This window comes from Podarcis liolepis, assembly GCF_965112155.1.
Source record: "Podarcis liolepis genome assembly, chromosome: 6".
NCBI classification, from domain to species: domain Eukaryota; kingdom Metazoa; phylum Chordata; class Lepidosauria; order Squamata; family Lacertidae; genus Podarcis; species Podarcis liolepis.
In genome coordinates this window covers 15,407,550-15,426,638 of record NC_139559.1, presented here as the reverse complement: position 1 = coordinate 15,426,638, position 19,089 = coordinate 15,407,550, and the positions used below count along the sequence as shown (strand labels likewise).

General features: G+C 47.0%; 1 protein-coding gene across 2 annotated transcripts in view; it reads right to left on the bottom strand.

Moving 5' to 3' along the window:
- Positions 1-15,616, bottom strand: part of BMP7 (bone morphogenetic protein 7) — an 83,013-nt gene extending 67,397 nt beyond the window's left edge. Inside the window, exon 1 of one of the 2 annotated variants that reach the window (XM_083508169.1) lies at positions 14,536-15,616. In XM_083508169.1, the coding sequence (XP_083364295.1) occupies positions 14,536-14,986 (451 nt within the window). In that variant the 5' untranslated portion in view covers positions 14,987-15,616. The remainder of the gene's footprint in view (positions 1-14,535) is intronic. The other variant, XM_083508168.1, reaches the window with a different exon arrangement.
- Between the last annotated feature and the right edge of the window lie 3,473 nt (positions 15,617-19,089).

The following is a 19,089-nucleotide window of genomic DNA, read 5'->3' as shown; positions in this document are numbered from 1 at the left end:
ACTGTTTTGAAGGGGAGTGAAGAGCACACACCAAAAAAAGGTAACTTGTTAATTTAACGTTTATTTCTATGAGGAGGAGTAATTCTCAGGGGTCAAACAAAGAAATAATAATAAAAAGTGACAAAAAGTTATTTTTATAATGACGAGTTTTGCGGCTCCCAGTTTTTTTTTTCTTCGGAAACGGGTCCAAGTGGCTCTTTTTGTCTTAAAGGTTGCAGACCCCTGATCTAGAGGTTGTAATGCAAAAGCATCTTCAAAGAAAACTTTGCAGCTTTTTTTTTTAGCAAACTTTTAATGAGAGACGATTCGACAGGCAATTTCAAACACTTTTATACATTCACACACAGAAGTGCCTTTTTGCATATCCTTATTAAGATTGCTGTTGTGGGAGCTATTCTTAAAGGTCCCTAAGGAACACTGGTGTTGCTTTGCTTTGAGCCTTTGGGCGGGTTTCTAAATCTCAGCATAAAATGACCCAATGCACACGCTTCTCAAAACAGCTAGAGACGTTTAAAAAATGAGGGAGAAAGAGAGAGAAAAAAAGTGTATTTACCCTGATGTATGGACCACATCATGTGATCCTCGACAGGCCTTCTCAGGGCCAAGATTTAATCTGCTTTGTTTCAAGTGGGAAATACGTGAAGATCAAATAAGTTCAAACGCAGGTCAAATATCCCTTCAGAAATTCTTTTCATTTATACAAGCCGGGAAATGCAAGTTTAAGAAGTGTGATTATGAAAGGGTTACTACAAACACAGCTGTACACATACTCTTATATCTGAAGCTCTCCGAAGTGGGGGGTTGGGGCGGGGAGGGAGAAACTTTGCGACATCTATATTAACCTTTGGCTGTACACCAAGGAAGGCCTGTAGCGAGATGGAATGCAAAGCAGCCTTTCCAATTTTTAACACAAGCCAGGTTACAGCTGCAAAGGCCTGCCCCCCTGCATTCACTTCACAAAGCCAGTCCCAACGGAGGATTCTCTACAAGTCCGTCCGTCCCCCCTTAAACTGCTTCAGAATGAAAACGCTAATGCCCTACAGTGCTAAAAGCCTGCTATTCTAGGGGGGCAACGGGATGCATATTCTGGTGCCAAATACTTGTCAGGGGGGAAATTGGGGGGGGGGGAGAGAGAACACCACCAGATGGTATGAAGTAAACTGAAACTCGAGGTCTCCTCAGCATCTTCGCTTACATGAACCAAAAGTCACTTTTGTGCACTCTTTCCAAGAATGAGTAATTTTCCAAATTGTCCCCCTCCTCCCTCTCTCTCTCCTTCAGTTTTGTCAAGCATTTAACCACAATTTTATACTTGTCAGTGAGGTGACTGGAGCTGACAGCATTTCGCACTCATACTGAGCCCAAGAGGGAAGAGGGAAGAACACAAAAACGGCCACCCTGACCAGCAAATATTTTCAGCAACCTGTTCCTAGCAGGTGGGACAACTCTGCTGTTTGCGACGACTTTGCTAAGACCACTCAGATCAGGGGTGAGCCCAAGATAAGAGTAGGATCTACTGGCAGATTACTCAGTGACTTGCAGTATATCTGCAAGTATTTCTGACTTCCAGCAGTTGAACAATGGAAAATGTTATTTAAAAGAAAAATCTCTGAGATGGCTAACCACTTATCTCTCGGCTTCAGTGTGCCTCACCTGTAAAATAGGTGTATTCATCAGCTGCTTTTGACCTTGTCTTAGTGCAGCCCTGCTGGCCAATTTTAGTTTTGTGATAGGAATTATGATCTGCAGCAACTCAGATGTAGATCTGTCCTTGCCTATGCAAGTTAACTCAGTGGGTGGCCTCTTGGGGTGCAGGAGATAATTGGAGCCACGCAAGGTACCATTTAAGAAGGTAAGAGCAGCCCTGTTGGATTAGACCAAAGACCTATCTAGTCCAGCATTCTGTTCTCATGGTAACCAACCAAAAGGAGACGAGAAGCCTGCATGCCAAGATCTAAGAGAGATACTGGCAATCCCCAGCAACTTGTATTCAGAGGCAAACTTGTACCTGGCCCCAACCCTCTGGCCACTGTTTTAAACCTGGCTTTGATTGGTGGATCTCAATGCTCTAGTATAGCGGTTCTCAACCTGTGGGTCCCCAGATGTTGCTGGACTACAACTTCCATCATCCCTGAGCTCTGGCCTTGCTAGCTAGGGGTGATGAGAGTTGTAGTTCAACAACATCTGGGGACCCACAGGTTGAGAAAGGCTGCTCTAGTAAATCATAGAATTGTAGAGCTGGAAGGGACCCCCGGGGGTCATCTAGCCCAACCTGCTGCAATGCAGGAATGTTTTGCGCAACTTGGGGCTTGAACCCACGACCCTGAGATTAAGAGTCCCGTGGTCTACCAACTGAGCTATCCCAGTGTACATTCAGTGTATAACGAAGTACATCCTGTTAGCCTGAAGGCAGCACACCCCAATGTCGATCACAGGGCTACCTGAGCGCTGGAAGGGAGAAACTGCTTCCATGCTGGTGCACTTTTGATTCACACAAAAATGAATTTGCAGAAAAGGAAAAAAAAATATTACTGCAAAGCCTGCTAAAATCATGTTCAGAATGAAATGCGTTGCAAATGTGCCCAGCCTATGATTTTATTCCTGCTTCATCACCAAAACCACAACTGGAAGAGAGTTCATGCCCTTGTATTTTTTTTTATTTATCAAATTTATGAGTCACAGTTTCCAGCTCCACTGCCTGAGCATAAAAAGCATAAAAGATAAAATCACTTGGCCACCTTTGAGTTAAATCTGCACTTCTCACTACTGAAAGGTCCAGCTGTGTTTCCAAGCATCACACAGAACCCTGCTGAGAAGCAGCATGGACTCCTTTGTAGCCTAGAGAGGTGCTTTTCAAACCTTGTTCCAAGGAATCCCGAAGGGATTTATCAATGAGATAAGTAATCATGGACAAACATCTCAGAAATACAGCTGGATTCCTGATCTCCTGTGATCAGGGTGGAAGGGGTGCCTCTGAGTTCACATGAGGTAACAGTCCCCAACAGACTGGACCAGTGTTTCCTATGAGCTCAGCACATACCTTAAAATACTCTGAAACCTATAAAGCACTTGTAGCAGGTCCACAGAGAAATCAATACGGAAACAGTTCTCTGAAACAGAAATATATCCAATTTGGATATCACCATTCTGGGATCATGGAGCATTCTAAAAACAAATGCAGTTAAAAACACCAGAAGCAGTTATCATTGAGACATTCTAAAAACAATTAAAAGCATTCTCTCATCTTGTGGTCTCAGGGTTGTCAGGAACAGTATCCTTCAGCCATCAAATGCATATAAACAGGAAAGCTTTCAAACTGCTTCTGAAAGCAAGATACACCTCACCAGAGAGCGAGGGCATTCCACAAAAAGGGAGCCACCACCAGAAAGGGACTGTCACAGGTCAACACCAGCCAAGCAACCCGTGGTGGCATCACTACCAACAAGGCCTCGTCTGCCAATCGTAGTGTCCAAGATGGCCGATACTGGGGCATGTGCTCTTTCAGTTACCTGGTTCCCAAGCCATTCATGGCTTTATATGCCCAAATAACAAGTGCAAACAAAGTATCTTCCCTAACACCACCACTATAAACAGACAAGGGGCTAGGGCATGTGCAAAGCCTCACACAAGTCTGGGAAAATGTGCAGAGGAAACCAAGTCAAACCATTGGTCTAACTAGATCAGTACTGTCAACACGAACTACCAGTGGCTAGTCAAAATAAAAAAATTCCTTCCAGTAGCACCTTAAAGACCAACTAAGTTAGTTCTTGGTATGAGCTTTCGTGTGCATGCACACTTCTTCAGATACACTGAAACAGAAGTTGCCAGATCCTTCTATATAGTGAGAAGGTGGGGAGGGGTATTACTCAGAAGGGTGGTGGGAATGGGAGATTGGCAGATAGCTGAGATGAGCCTGTTGACGACTCTTAACGACTGTAATAGGTCTTACAGGAAAAGGCAAGGGGTGAGAAGGTGAGGAATGGCTTAGTCATGTATAATGAGATAAGAATCCAATGTCTTTGTTCAGACCAGGTCTCTCCATGGTTTTAAGTTTGGTAATGAGTTGCAATTCAGCAGCTTCTCTTTCCAGTCTATTTCTGAAATTCCTCATTGAAGAAGTGTGCATGCATACGAAAGCTCATACCAAGAACTAACTTAGTTGGTCTTTAAGGTGCTACTGGAAGGAATTTTTTTATTTTGACTATGGCAGACCAGCACGGCTACCTATCTGCAACTGGTACCAGTGGCTAGCTACAATTTCAGACCAGGAGTCCCTCCCAGCTCTTGCTGGACATGCCAGGAGGCTGTTGCATGCAAACGAGGTGCACTGAGCTACCTAAAACACATCCCTTGCTACTTGGCTATGCCCCGTCCTTCCTGCACCTTACGTCACCAAGCACAAAACAGTCTCCATCAGTTAGTGTGGGGCAGGCATAAGGATTGTGAGTGTCGCTCCCAGTTGCTGGGTGCCACAAGTGGGGAGAGTGTTGCTGTGTTCAGGTCCTGTTTGCGGGTTTCCCACAGCACTGCGAGAACCAGGTGCTGAACTAGACCAGGCCAGAGCCTTATCCAGTCCAGCAACCCAGATTCCCACAGCAGCTAACCAGACACCCTGCTAAGTAGGACTTGAGAGCAACAGCACTCTGAAGGCGTTGTTCCCCAGTGAGTGGAATTCAAAGGCTCACTGATCCTGGAGATAGCATACATCATGACTGGTGACCAGGAGCCGTTCACAGCCTAATCCTCCTCTAAAGCCATCTTAAATTGACATCCAAAAACCTTAACAAAATATATTTGAAAACAAACAAACAACAACCTGCCTTTTGATTCTCATTAGCAGCAGCCAAGATTTATTCTTCATTTTAAAGCAGGGGTAGGCAACTTAAGGCCCGGGGGCCGGATGCGGCCCAATCGTCTTCTCAATCTGGCCTGCGGACGGTCCAAGAATCAGCGTGTTATTACATGAGTAGAATGTGTCCTTTTATTTAAAATGCATCTCAGGGTTATTTGTGGGGCATAGGAATTCGTTCATTCGTTCATTTTTTCTCTCCAAAATATAGTCCGGCCCACCACATGGTCTGAGGGACACACGGCTGAAAAAGGTTGCTGACCCCTGTTTTAAAGGGCGAGGTCCTTCCTCAATTTGCAACAGAAAGACAATGAGTTTCACCCTGGGATGGCTGTGTTTCAAATGCAATCCTCTAAAGCAGAAGGCAAGTATCTCCACACACCCCTCAGGTTATTTTGCATGTCTGAGGGAGGCGAGGTGGTATTGTTCTCTCCTTGAATACTGGGGTTTCACTTACCTATTGATCTGGGGAAACCATCAATCTTGGAAGTTGGCCTGGGGGCCCTATTCTGAGGGAGGGAGTCCTTTGGTGGTGGCTGGGCAACTGCCAAGCCCTTGCCTGCTGCTTTTAACTAAGCCAAAAGGAACAGGTGATTGTAATGGTGTTCACTTCCCTACTTCCCATTAGACTTACCACAGCTCCCAAGCGGCACACCTGAGGAAAAGCAGCAGCAGTATGGTGCAATAGTTACAGAGCCAGGTTCCAATCCCCCAATCCCAGCTGCTACAACATCAGGGTGTGGTGGGGGAGCTTATGCCGAGCTTCTCTCGGGCTAAGCTACTGTGATGAGAGTTCAGGAAGGAGTCGTCTCCAGTATGCAGTGGTGTTGGCAGTCTGGCTGGAAGGTGAGCCAGTTGAAAAGGAAAGGATCCCTGAGGATGCAGCGCTGCTCAGCCCAGCACAGGACAACAATGGAGTGTGGGTCTCAGCCCCCAAGAAGGGAGCCAGAGGAAAGGAAGGGAGGACAGCTCCACACTACACATTTAAAGCATATTCCATGCATGTTTAAAGGGCATGGCTTCCCCCAAAGGCTGCTGGGAACTGTAGTTTTTAAAGAGTTCTGGAAATGGTAGCTCTGTCAGGGGGGAAACTACATATAGGATTCTTTTGGGGAAGTAATGTACTTCAAATGCATGTTGGAATATGCTTTATCTGGCATATGCGAGTGTGGAAAAGAGGAGGGACAACAACAAGCAGAGAGCCAGATAGGAAAAACCAAGGAAAAGGAACAAGAGAAGAGAGGAAGCAGGAATAAGGAATCACCATACTAAGAGCATATTACACCACAAACTTAAAACTGATTTGACCGTCCATCAGCTTTGGGTAAGGAGCACCGTTCAGGGGTAAGGCATCTGCTTTGCACACAGAAGGTCCAAGTTCAATCCCTGCCATCTTCAGGTAAGGGTGGGAAGAGCTGCTGCCAATCCATGTAAACAATACATAGATAGACAGACCTCTGGTCTGACTCAATATAAGGTGGCTTCCTCTGCTCTATGTCCCAGCTGCCCTCGGGAATCCAGAGCAATTGGTGCCTCTAACAGCCAACATTTCCATCATGAACAGGGAAGGGCTGTTGACTTCATACCTGCTTGTAAGCTTCTCAAAGGCATTTGATAGGCTTACAAATATTCAGCAAGGTGGAAACTTGCCCAGGGCTGCAAACAGTGTAACAGATGGGTTCTCAACTTCAAACATCAACAACTCCCCTGCCCGGAAAAAGAACCCGTTCCCCCTTCAGTTAATGTACCCTCCCTCCTAAAGGATCAGTGTCTTGTCAGTGGTGGTTCCACACCTTTGGAAAGCCTTCTTCTGCGTGGTTTGTCAAATCACTGCTGTTTTTCAACTCCACATCTGTTTTAAAGGGGCTGGAAAAAGAGCTGTTAGCTGCTGCAGCCATGCAGCGCTCTGGTGTTACTGGCAGAGCAGGCAGGGTCTATACTCCCATAAACCCAACTTGCACTGTTTTGCTGGCACGCTAGTGCTAGAGACTTGCATCCGTAACTGCCATATTAGGGAAAAGAATAGCAAAGATCAATGCACACCGGTATTTCCCGTTTCCTTTGCCCTTATGATGGCAGTTCGGAGAATTGTGCGCACTAAACAATGATCTGCAGATTATGGGAACTGTCACTCAGTAGGACAGGATTTCTTTAAGAGTGAAGTTTCAATACCTACCTCAAGCTAAAAGCCCAGGTTCTCCAGTGTGAGTCACGACAAGTAAACTGTTGTGGTTTCCATAATAACTAAAGTTTGTTTTCAAGGTGGCTTTGCACATTGCAAGGAAGCATATGACCATTGCACTTTCTCTCTCTGCAATTCCAGTGTAACGAATGGAGGGGAAAGTCATGCATCACCTCTGTGGCTGTCTATGCATCGGAGGACACACAGCTCCTCACACATTCCCCAACTACACTTTACTGTATTGAGCACAAAAAGAAAAGAATAAGTGTCGTTTGCTGGTTCTCCATCTTTCGGTGCTTCCTTGCAAGTTACAAAGCCACTCTGTCTTCTCATAAAGGATCATTTGTTCCAAATGCAAAATCTTTTAGATCTTCCGCCATCCTTGCAAAGCTTGCCCACCTAGCACCTCCTTGAAAAACTCCTTCTCCCGATGACCAGGCATGCAAAGGGGTACCAATATGTTGCAATTATTGAGGGCTGCATTTATTTTATTTATGTTCTGTACTTAACTTACTTGAAAAAAGGAAAAGGAGCTGCAAAGGCTTCCATAGTGCTATGACACTTCTCTGCTGCAATGCACATTCTGGCATTATGGCACTTGCTGCGCTAGTTTGACGTATGTAACAAAACCCTACCTGGGAAATACAATGCCCACAAGAGTATCTCTTACAAAACCAAGGCACACAGTTTAATACAGGCTGCAATTTTAAAAGATCGCTATAGAAACCCTTCAGTTTAAAGGGGGGGACACCACCTCACAAAAGCTCTTCTAATTTCCACTGTCAATAGAAATCTGTATGTCTGAAAGCAGGTGCTGTGCTTCGCTATATAGGCTGGCTAGCAACTAGTCTAATTCATTAAGAAGTCTATAAACAAGCTGGCCTTTGTCCCATGGAGATGAAAGAACTGAGACTACAATGGGATGAAAGGTGTGCACAAGGATGAAGAAAGCTATTATGGATCTATGTCCTTTCTTAAACTCGTCCTGGCATGCACTGTTGACAGGGGAACAAAACCATACAGACAAAACTCTCAGAAGTGCCTTGTTGCTAATAGTTCCACCTGTCTATGTTAAAACGATTGGATCTTGCCTATCATCTTACTAATGACAGACCATGCTAACAGAAGGCAAACACAATAGAACTATAACAGCACCATGATTTCTTGAAGAGCATCTCCTGCAGTATAGCATTAGACTGGTCTCTACAATGAGCAGGCAGCAGGGGAGCGACTGGGTGCTCTGCCATAAAGCAAACTGCCTTCTCCCTGATATGGTATTTTTCTATGTGCAGGGATTTTTTTTTCAACACAAAGGTGCTCAGCCCCTTCATCGAACCTTAAGCAGCTCAAGATGGGGCACAGAAACCCAGTTGATTGCATATGCTGGCCCAAGAAGGGGTTGGGTTTGGACCCAATATAATACAGTGGTACGTCGGGTTACATACGCTTCAGGCTACAGACGCTTCAGGTTATAATAATATTTAACTACAGTGGTACCTCGGGTTACATACGCTTCAGGTTACAGACTCCGCTATCCCAGAAATAGTACCTCAGGTTAAGAACTTTGCTTCAGGATGAGAACAGAAATCGTGCTCCGGCAGCACGGCAGCAGCAGGAGGCCCCATTAGCTAAAGTGGTACGTCAGGTTAAGAATAGTTTCAGGTTAAGAACGGACCTCCAGAACGAATTAAGTTCTTAAGTCAAGGTACCACTGTACATGCAATTATCTTAACTTCAACCCATCAACCTGCACAGTGTAGAAGCATGTCATCTGCTTTTATGTAAGCTGTGATTTCTTCCTAAACAGGACCTGACAAAGAAGAGCTTTCTGTTCAGCATTTCAAATGAAGCTTTACACTTTTCTCTGGGCTACTATTTTTGTGATATTGCTTAAAACTCTCAAATGAAATGGTTTGTTAAAATATTTGAAACTGTAACACAAGACTCCTGTAGCTTTTGCTTACATAGAGATAATGGATGAGGATTCTAAGACATTTGTGGAAAGTCAGCTAGCTTTTTAGGAAACAAATAATGCATGCTGTTTCTCTGGAACTGCCACCTGTGTTTATCTACTTCTGCTGGAGAGATTTGGAAAGTGAACTCACCCCTCCCCCTCCCAAGGACTGGTATTAGGACCTGTGCTTTTTAACTTGTTCATAAATGATCTAGAGTTAAGGGGTGAGCAGAGAGGTAGCAAAGTTTGCTGTTGATACAAATTTATTCAAAGTAGTTTAAAAGAAAGATGGATTGCAATGAGCTCCAAAATGATATTTCCAAACTGTGTGAATGGGCAGTAAAAGAACAAATTTCATGTTAAAGGTTATTGGGAAAGGGATTGATCCAGCAAGGCTCTCCTTATGTTCTTATTTTTATATAACCTTTATCTAAGCTCCCCTCTCCTCAAGCTGCACACTTAACTGCTGGGATAGCTCGGTCAGTAGAGCATGAGACTCTTAAATCTCAGGGTCGTGGGTTTGAGCCCAGTGTTGGGCAAAAGATTCCTGCATTGCAGAGAGATGGACTAGATCAGTGTTTCCCAAACGTTTTTGGGCAACGGCACACCTGTTAGCCGGAAAAAAATCTCGCGGCACACCACCATTAAAGCCCCGCCCCGTGACGTCAGCGCGCAGCGTCACGCCGGGAGGGACGCACAAAAGCGAAAGTTTTTTCCCTCCCCCTTGCCGGGGTGGGAGGAGGCAGCAGAGCGAGGGCAGCTGAGGCGGCGGCGGCGATAGCGGGCGGAGGAGGGGGCGGCGGCGGGAGTTGCTGCTGCTGTTGTTGCTGCTGCTGCCCGGACATGCCGGCCTCCTCCTCCTCCGCTGTCTCGCGCTCCTCCCTTTTGCGCGCGCTGCCCCGCCGCTCGGCACCACCACCGCGGAGCCGCCCCCGGCTCGACGCGGATCCTCGCCGCCGCCGCCGCCTCTCACCGCCCGACTCGCCCACCTTCCTCCCACGGCACACCAGCCGGTGTCTCACGGCACACTAGTGTGCCGCGGAACACCGGTTGGGAAACACTGGACTAGATGATGCTAATGGGCTATTCCAACTCTACAATTCACATCACACTGTTGCTGCCCTGAAACCTCCTCAAGTGACCCTCCTAGGATGGGATATATACTTGAACTGCAGTAATGCCTCTACTTGCCTAGGTGTAAGACCGAGAATTGAGGGGCGGGGAGCGGTGTATGTGCATGCAGAAATCTCTGACTTTCACATGCTGGAAAATAGCCTACCATTACAAAGGTAAGAGTCACACCTGTTGTTATGCCCACTTTACCTCTGGCCACACCCACCACTTGTATGTGGCCCCTGAAAGGCTGCCCAGGATGGAATGTGCCTCTTGGGCTGAAAGAGGTTCCCCACCCCTGAGATAAACAATGGAAAATGTGAGCTATTTCATTCATTCATTTGCATCTCTTGATTGCTCACCATCTGATACAGCTGAGCAGTTCCATGGAAAAGCAAGGAATTGATTGAATGAAATACTACAGTTCTATCTGTGGTGTTCAACAATGACACAAACAAGTCCTTGCTTGACGCTGCTGCAGCCACCAAGGGACGGATGTGTATATGCAAAGCAGCTCTAAGTCTTGCAATCCTTTGCTCACTTATGTGGGACCACTTTCCTCTGAACACAGAAGCGTTTTAGTTCAGAGAAAGCCTGCACAGGATTGGTTTGAGATTAAAGTCTCATGCTCTGCAGACTGAGCTATCCTATGATTCTATGAATTGAGTTTCACTGTTTATAAGTTCGTCCTGGTTTTCCTAGATTTAGAAAGTGTGCCTGAACATTTTGGCTCTCTCTGTGTTTATGCGCATGTATCTACACACACACACAATGTTTGTAAACAACTGTGTGCAGGTTCACATGGTCGCCAGTGTGCATGCACCCAGTTGCCATGATCTTTCTGCATCAAAGAGGGGGTGGAACGATTACAAGGATCAGATGTATATCACCCAGTGTACAAACGATGACATACATAAAATGGCAAGCTCCTGGCAATTCTCTTTTACTAGCATACTTGATTTCTGTACAGAGAAGAATAATCTTGGTTCAGACGCTCAGCTCAGTATGGGGTTTTTCCTTACCAAACCCAAGTTTTACAAAGGATTCCCAACAATGGAGTTCCATACGGGTTCAGCGACAATGTCTAAAGCAGAGGTGCAGAACCCTTGTCAGCCCAAGAGCCACATACTATCATAGACAACCTTCTGGGGGCCACATTCAAGTGATGAGCAGGACCAGAGGCAAAAGTGGGCGTGCCTCTAACTTTTGTATAGTGCATACACCCACACCCATCTTGCTGCCATTGATCCAAGCCAGCATCATCGCAGTTAAAGGAAACATTCTACCTAGGCAATACAGAGCAGGGTTACTGAAGGATCTGGCCTGGAGATAAGAGGTATGACCTCAGAAAAGTCCTGAAGACGCCTGGGGGTGGCGATTTGACACCCCCAACCCAGGTCTACTTAGAAGTGGCACCTCTTTAGCCTTTTATCTCCCAGCAGACTATTCACAAGACTCTTCCAAAACCATCATTTTATCATCAACAGTCTTACTTTGTGGTCATTTGGGCAATCATGAAATCTTAAGCAAAAGAGCGCATAAACACAACAACAAACATGAGTCAGATTATCATTTCATATTCAAAGGGTGTGTCCCTTCCAATTCCCAGGGAGTCCCTTCTTGTTTAAAATGTGAGCTGCAGAGTAGAGGGCAGTGGGGGGAGCCGGGGGCTGCGTTTAAAGCTCTTGGCTGTTCTGAACTTCTGTTTGGATTTGGTCTGGATTCACAGAGTTGCAATCTGTACATGTGGTGGTTTCACAGATGCATGTGACACAGGCTAAAAACAGATACAGCAAAACTGGTGCCTATAATTATATATTTTAAATAGACAGCTTGCCCCTGAGAGTGTTCTACTCAAATCCAGCCAGTTTATTCTGACCCATAGCACACAAAGAGAAATCCCCATTGGAGGACCACATCCCATTAAAAAGGCTCAGCCAACCGCAAGCCGAAAAGTGACAACTTCCATTTAATTTGCATAAACCCATCCACATGTGCTCACCAAAAGAGCACGGGCTGGCAACCCAGGCTAGCTCATTAGAAAGAGCAGCAAATGAGGATTTACTAGAGAACGTTTCTTGAGGTCATTAAGATCACAACCCACTTACTGCAGAGTTCTCCCACTGGTCTAAATAGGATCCCTCTAAAGTAAAGGGTTTGGGGACTGCAGCCTGAAAAAGAACTGAAACCCCACAAGCAATCCTACAAAAACTGGCTCTTTGGAGAAACTTAAATACTGCCTCTGTGTGTCTCCTTTCCCACCAGTACTTCTCCATTTACAGCAGCGCCAGCAATGTTGCAGTTATTCAAAGGTGGTTTAAGCCCCTTCATCTGTTATACGTTGCAGTCTGTGGCCTGCTGCAGTTCAGGTTCCCAAGTCTGAACTAGCCTCACGGCAAAATGCAGTCAAACACTGCTAAAGCGAAGAAATAAAGATGGACATCATGGCATTCCTGTTCAGGCAGCAGCAAAGACAACAAAACAAGATTGGGAGGTGAAGCAAGGAGTTCTAAGTCGCCACAGCAAATGTCTCTGAGCCAGCTCCCAAGTGAATTTACAAGATGACACTAATTGAGATTAATTAATCCACAATTAACAACACCACATAATCAATCATCACAGTTGCAACTACAACTGAGAACCACCTTTTATAGCTAGTTCTGAAGACTTCTTGATACAGAGCTGTTTTCCACAAGAACACTTTGTCCATACAGTACTTCCATAGTAAAAGAAAAGAAATTATTACTCTTTCAGCACATGCATATGGAATTATTCTCACAATCCTAAATTAGTCACAAAGGTCTTTATTCTAGGTTAAATTACCCCATAGCAGCACCATACCCCTCCCTGTTTTACTTAATTTTTAAAGAGCTAGACAAGTACCCCACCCCTACTGTGAACTGGGTACCAAAACATGTACATTAAAGTATAATTAGGGGCCCATACACAAGATTCTGTAACCTCCAGGCTCTAAGCACTTGTACACAGTAAAATGATGCAATTTCCTCATCTTTTAAAAATCCGTACTCATTGGTGAAGGTTTCAGTTGATGCTTGCAATCCACGTTGGCTGTTGCAAGCATGGAACCCAAAGGGCTCTATTTGCTACTCAGTGGTTAATCTGCCTTTTGAATATGCCATGGTTTGCCATGCATCTTTGTCCTATGCATTCAAGCACCACTCACTCCCAAGTTAGTGTGCATACGATTGCAGCCTTAAAGTGAATCTATGAGTGCTCTCTTTGCAGGGAAAGGGCTGAAGACAGCTGATGGCCCAAACCTTTGGCCTTGGAAAAGTATTTCAGGTGGCTATCCTAGAAACACTCAGTAATAAGCAAAAGCACATATCTGAAGATCACTCGGCACTGACAGGTTACATGTTAAATTAATGGCTCTCGCGATGTGGGACACCACCACCCTTGTTGAGTATGGATCACCTAGCCCTAGGAGGGATAGAAAGTTATAAGGAGGGACAGGATCCTGAGGAGGGACCCATCCTTCTCTCAGCATTCTAGACACACTGGTAGGGCGAATGTCCCTTAGAAGGGGATCATAACTGATTCACATTGGATTTGTGAGGATAGCAGTTCCTCCACTTGCTCCATCATCCAACCCAGTTAGCAAAGACTCACTAATTTGTTATGTTTCCCTGCTTGCAGATTTGAGAGGCATCATAAACCTACTTTTCAAACACCACCGCCTTTTCAAATGCCAGTGTTGGGTAAGAACCCCAAGCAGGCTGCAGGCACACAAGAATGGCACACCAAGGACTGCTGTCCTGATGGTTGGTGCAAGGATGGGGGAATCCCAGAAATTAAAATAAACTTTTTTGGGGGTGGAGATCAAAACACTTCAGAAGTGCTGCACTAAACCCTTCCTTTAACAGCTGTCTCATATGGGTAACTAGAGGGTTCCTCAAAAGCTGCTTAAGTGGAGATTTAATATTTTTAAAGCCCAGTCTAATACTTCTGGGTGAAGAGGCAGCATCTTAAGCCAGGACAAACACTGAAGAGATAGTAATAAATAGTTCCAGGTCAGTTCAAGCGGGGTTGTTGTTGTTTTTTAAAAAAAGATTAGCTCCATGTCTGAAGAGATAGATGTCCTCTCATGGGGGGGTCATCCCTCTGGGTCACTGCAATTTCCCACAATGCCCTGGAGTACCACTATTGGGGGGGGGGGCGGCATTGGGGGAAATGGCTCCTGCCTGCCGCAGGTGTCTGCCCAAACAGGCCCTACAGGGTGGCTCATGGATGCCACAGGAACTGCCCAGGATGCCAGGCCTGGGCTGCTATGCCCTTGCATTGCCAGTGCCAGCCGCTTGGCCTCACCATCCCACAGGTTCCTCCTGGCTTCCCGGAGGCCACACGAGGAAGTGTCCTTCCATCTCCCAAGTGTTCCCCAAGCCCCTTCTCCCTCTCCCTGCCAGCCAAGAGACTCACCCATGTTGACGAAGCTCATGACCATGTCGGCCTCGGTGAGGAAGTTGCTGTCCTGCAGGCTGGCCAGGGGCGGCCCCTGGGTGCTGAAGATGGGCTTGTAAGGGTACGAGTAGCCCTCTCCGCCGTCGCTGGCTCCGGCGCCCTCCTCCTCCACCGACATGGCATTGTAGAGGTCCAGCATGAACATGGGCGCCGAGTTGTGCTTGCCGTGCAGATGGGGCCTCGGCCGGTGGGGCAAGCCCAGGATGGAGAGGATCTCCCGCTGCATCTCCCGGCGCTCCTGGCTGCGGAGCCTCCGGTGGATGAAGCTCGAGTGCACCTCGTTCTCCAGCGTGAAGTCGGCCAGGGCGCAGCGCAGCTCCACAGCCCAGGCGCCCAAGAGGAGCCACACCAGCAGCCGGGCGGCAGCCGCCTCCGCCGCCCGCCGCTTGAACCACCCCGCCGCGCGCATCTCCGTCACGGGGGGCAGAGCCAGGGAGCCGGCGGGCTGGGCAGCGGCGGCGGGAGAGGCGGCCGGCCGAAAGAGCCGCGCATTAAAAAGGAAGGGGCAGCCGAGCGCGCCGCGGAGGGACCGATTACTTGGCCGGCGAGCTGCCCTGGAGAGCCCACCGAGAGGCGCGCATGATAGCCCGGGCGATCCCGGGAAGGAGGGAGGAGCGAGCGCGCTTACTTGCCGAGAGCCATACGCGGAGAGAGGGCAGGAGAGCGGCCCGGCGACCCCGGGCTCCGACCTGGCCGCTTCCCTCGGGGATGTGCTCGCTCGCTCGCCCGCCCGCCCGCCTCGCCACCAAGCGCAAGGCTTCTGAGCGGCGGCTTAGCCGAGCAGGCGGCAGCGGGAGTTCGCGCAAAGGGGCGGAGCTCGGCGCGTTGCACTCCCTCGCCCAACTGGGAGAAGTGTCCCAAGTCAAGCCACAGGAAAAGCCAGCCTCGCCGGCTGCGTGGGTCCGCCGCTTGCTTCCCCCGCCGATCCAGGCTCTGTGTCCCCCCAACAACGCTCGGACCCTGGGGGTGGGGTTAGGTTAGGAAATAAAGGTTTTTACGCACGCGGCGTGCGCATCGGCCTTCCACATCTGGCACCGGGAAAGCGAGGCACTTGTTTTACGCAGGCACGCGGCGCGTTTCCGCGGGAGCGAGCCCCCCCCCCTTTGCTCGACGGGGCTCGCTCCCCCAGGTAGGATCTCACGTGGGCGGACGAGCCCCAAAGCGAGCGGCTGCGGCTCGGAGCGAAGTTGTTGCAGTTCCGGCAACAGCAACGCCCCGCCAAAGTTCTGGGACGGGGGAATCAAACCGCAGCGTTTATTTCTAAAGTGTAGCTTCTAACCACCTTTTTGGGGGGAGGGATTGTGAAGTGGGAACTGTACTTCTGGTATACTGTTCTCCATGTATAGGGCTTAGCAAGGAGCTGCGCAGTTTAAAACAAGCACAGCAAGCAGGTAAAAACAAAATAAAGCTCGATACTGCTTCCTTTCAATCGCCGCAGCTTTATGCTACAGTACTACGTAAGTAAGGGCGTTGCTAGGTCTTTAAAAGGACTCTCGGAACAGGCTCATGATGCAGATTTGCATAGACTTTGCAAATGCTAATGTGTATGAATGGATGCAAATTTAGATCTCTGAGCAAATTAAGACGGTGAGTGGCTCGCACTTTGCAGCATGATCACTGCCTTGAATGCAAAGTTGTTGTTTTCAAAAACTTTTTTCATGTTTAAGAAAGGGTGGCCAGGAAATCTAGGGCCCAGTGCAAAGGACTTGTCTTAAAATATTTGAACCTATCATTATTGAACGCCCCCCCCCGTACTTTGCAGAGCACCTCCACGTTTCCTCTTTGGGGGGGGGGTCATTTTTCCTTCACAATACAGTACACATCAATTTGAATGATTCACAGCAATTCATACAAAATGTTAAAAACCAGTTACCAAATAAAGAAGAAAGCCAAACAAAGTTCAGATTATAGATAAGAAAAAATAAAAACCCAGCCCATCAGTAGCAGATAACACGTGGGGAATTACATGACTGAATTCTCCTCCACTTTTAAAATAATACCCCAAAACAGAAATTTAGAAGTCAAGAAGATGGCTTCTAGTGTGTGTTTGTTTTTAACCTTTGATTATTTCTTCCCCATTCCCATGGAGGAATAGTCAAGCACACAATATCCCATCTGCAGTCCAGAAATAATTTTGCTATATTATTTCTTTATTTGTCCAGCCAATATCAATTTGATAGTAATCACTGAGATTTTCAGAAAATCTTTGACTACAGCCTTTGTTGGAGCTAGAAAAAAAAGGATGATTCACACACTTGTTTTTACATTCTTCTTCTTTCTTTGGCGATCACTCGTAGCCGAGTAAGATTGTCTTTCATAAACACAGTTTTAACAGTGAGTCCATAAGTGACTGTGGAGGCCAATTATGGGTCCAAACGTCCTTCCACAATGGGGACATTGGTTTCCGGGCAGGAGTTGATCACAGTGTGGATTTGTCAAGCGTGCCTTTCTCCTAGCATGTTTCTCCCTCGCGACCTGCGTTTGAGTGTCTTCAAAGCCCATGACTCCTTTGGTAAAGGCTGTTCTCCAACTGGAGCGCTCGCAGGCCAGTGTTTCCCAGTTATCAGTGTTTATGCTACATTTTTTTAGATTTGCCTTGAGACAGTCTTTAAACCTCTTTTGTTGACCACCAGCATTACGCTTTCCATTTTTAAGTTCAAAATAGAGTAGTTGCTTTGGAAGACAATAATCAGGCATCCACACAACATGACCAGTCCAATGAAGTTGATGTTGAAGAATCATTGCTTCAACAATGGTGACCTTTGCTTCTTCCAGTACACTGGTATTAGTTCACCTGTCTTCCCAAGTGATGTGTAAAAATGTTCGGAGACACCGTTGATGGAATCTTTCAAGAAGTTGGAGATGGTGTTTATAAGTGGTCCATGTTTCACAAGCATATAGTAAGGTTGGTAGTACAATAGCTTTGTAAACAAGCATTTTGCTTTCTCTGCAAATGTCCCGGTCCTCAAACACTCTGCACTTCAATCAGGAAAAAGCCGCACTCACAGAGCTCAGGCGATGCTGGATTTCGGCATCATTGTTGGCCCTTGTGGAAAGATAACTGCCTAGGTAGGAGAAGTGATCTACATTTTCCAATGTTACACCATTGAGTTGGATTTGTGGCGCTGCGGAGGGGTTCGTTTGTACTTGTTGGTACAGCACTTTGGTTTTTTGGATGTTGAGTGATAGGCCAAGCTTTTCGTAAGCTTCTGCAAAGATATTTTAGATGGTTTGGAGGTCATCCTCTGAGCGTGCGCACACTACGTTGTCCTGAGCATACTGAAGCTCTATGACGGAAGTTACAGTAACCTTACTCTTTGCTTTCAGCCTGCTCAGATTGAAGAGCATAGTGATGACTGCATGATGGAGCAGTTGTGAGCTATTCTTTTTCTCATAGCAGCTGGTCTTCTCAATGCCCACTAAGTCATTGTGGTTCACCACGTCCTGGAGAATGTTCAGCATACAAGTCAGGGTGAACACATGAAGCTGCCTTATACTGAGTCAGACAATTGATCCACTGCCTACTCTGCCAGAGACTCTTCAAGGACTCAGTCTGCACTATACATTTGAAACAGTCTCATAGCACTTTAAACACACATGGCTTCCTCAAAATAATCCTGGAAACTGTAGTTTGTTAAGGGTACTAACAGCTGTTGGGGGACCTCTATTCCCCACAGAGCAACAATTATCAGAGAAGTTTAACAATGATTCCCTATTGCCAGGGCACTCTTAAAAATTGTGGCTTTTTGAGGAGACCGCTTCTCTGACAGTTCACTAGAGAATGGGAGGCGGGCGTATTCACACCTGCCCAGTGATCTTGTGGGTGGGTGTGTCACCACTTTCTCCTTCATTCACCTGAAACATGTGCAGGGAGGAAAAGGTGTGAGTAACCTTTTCAAGTTGTATCAAGTAACTACACTCACCCTTGTGGATGGCAGGATCTAGAATCACTCTAGATCCGTGGTTCCCAATGTGGGGCACACGTCCCGCGGGGGGCAAATTTATTTTTAATGGGGGAAATTCTAGAATGAGTTATTAACAGTGAATGGCCTTTTAGGCTGTCTCCGCGTGAATAGGACTTCACTTTTTAAATAATAAGAATTATATGTCATGGGGGGAGGGGGCAGGCATCAGGATTTTAGAGATGCTTAGGTGGGGGCATTGGGACGCAGGTGGCTCTGTGGGTTAAACCACAGAGCCTAGGACATGCTGATCAGAAGGTCGGCGGTTCGAATCCCTGTGACGGGGTGAGCTCCTGTTGCTGGGTCCCTGCTCCTGCCAAACTAGCAGTTCGAAAGCACATCAAAGTGCAAGTAGATAAATAGGTACCACTCCAGTGGGAAGGTAAACGGCGTTTCTGTGTGCTGCTCTGGTTCACCAGAAGCAGCTTAGTCATGCTGGCCACATGACCCGGAAGCTGTACGCCAGCTCCCTCAGCCAATAAAGCGAGATGAAGGCCGCAACCCCAGAGTCGGTCACGACTGGACCTAATGGTCAGGGGTCCCTTTACCT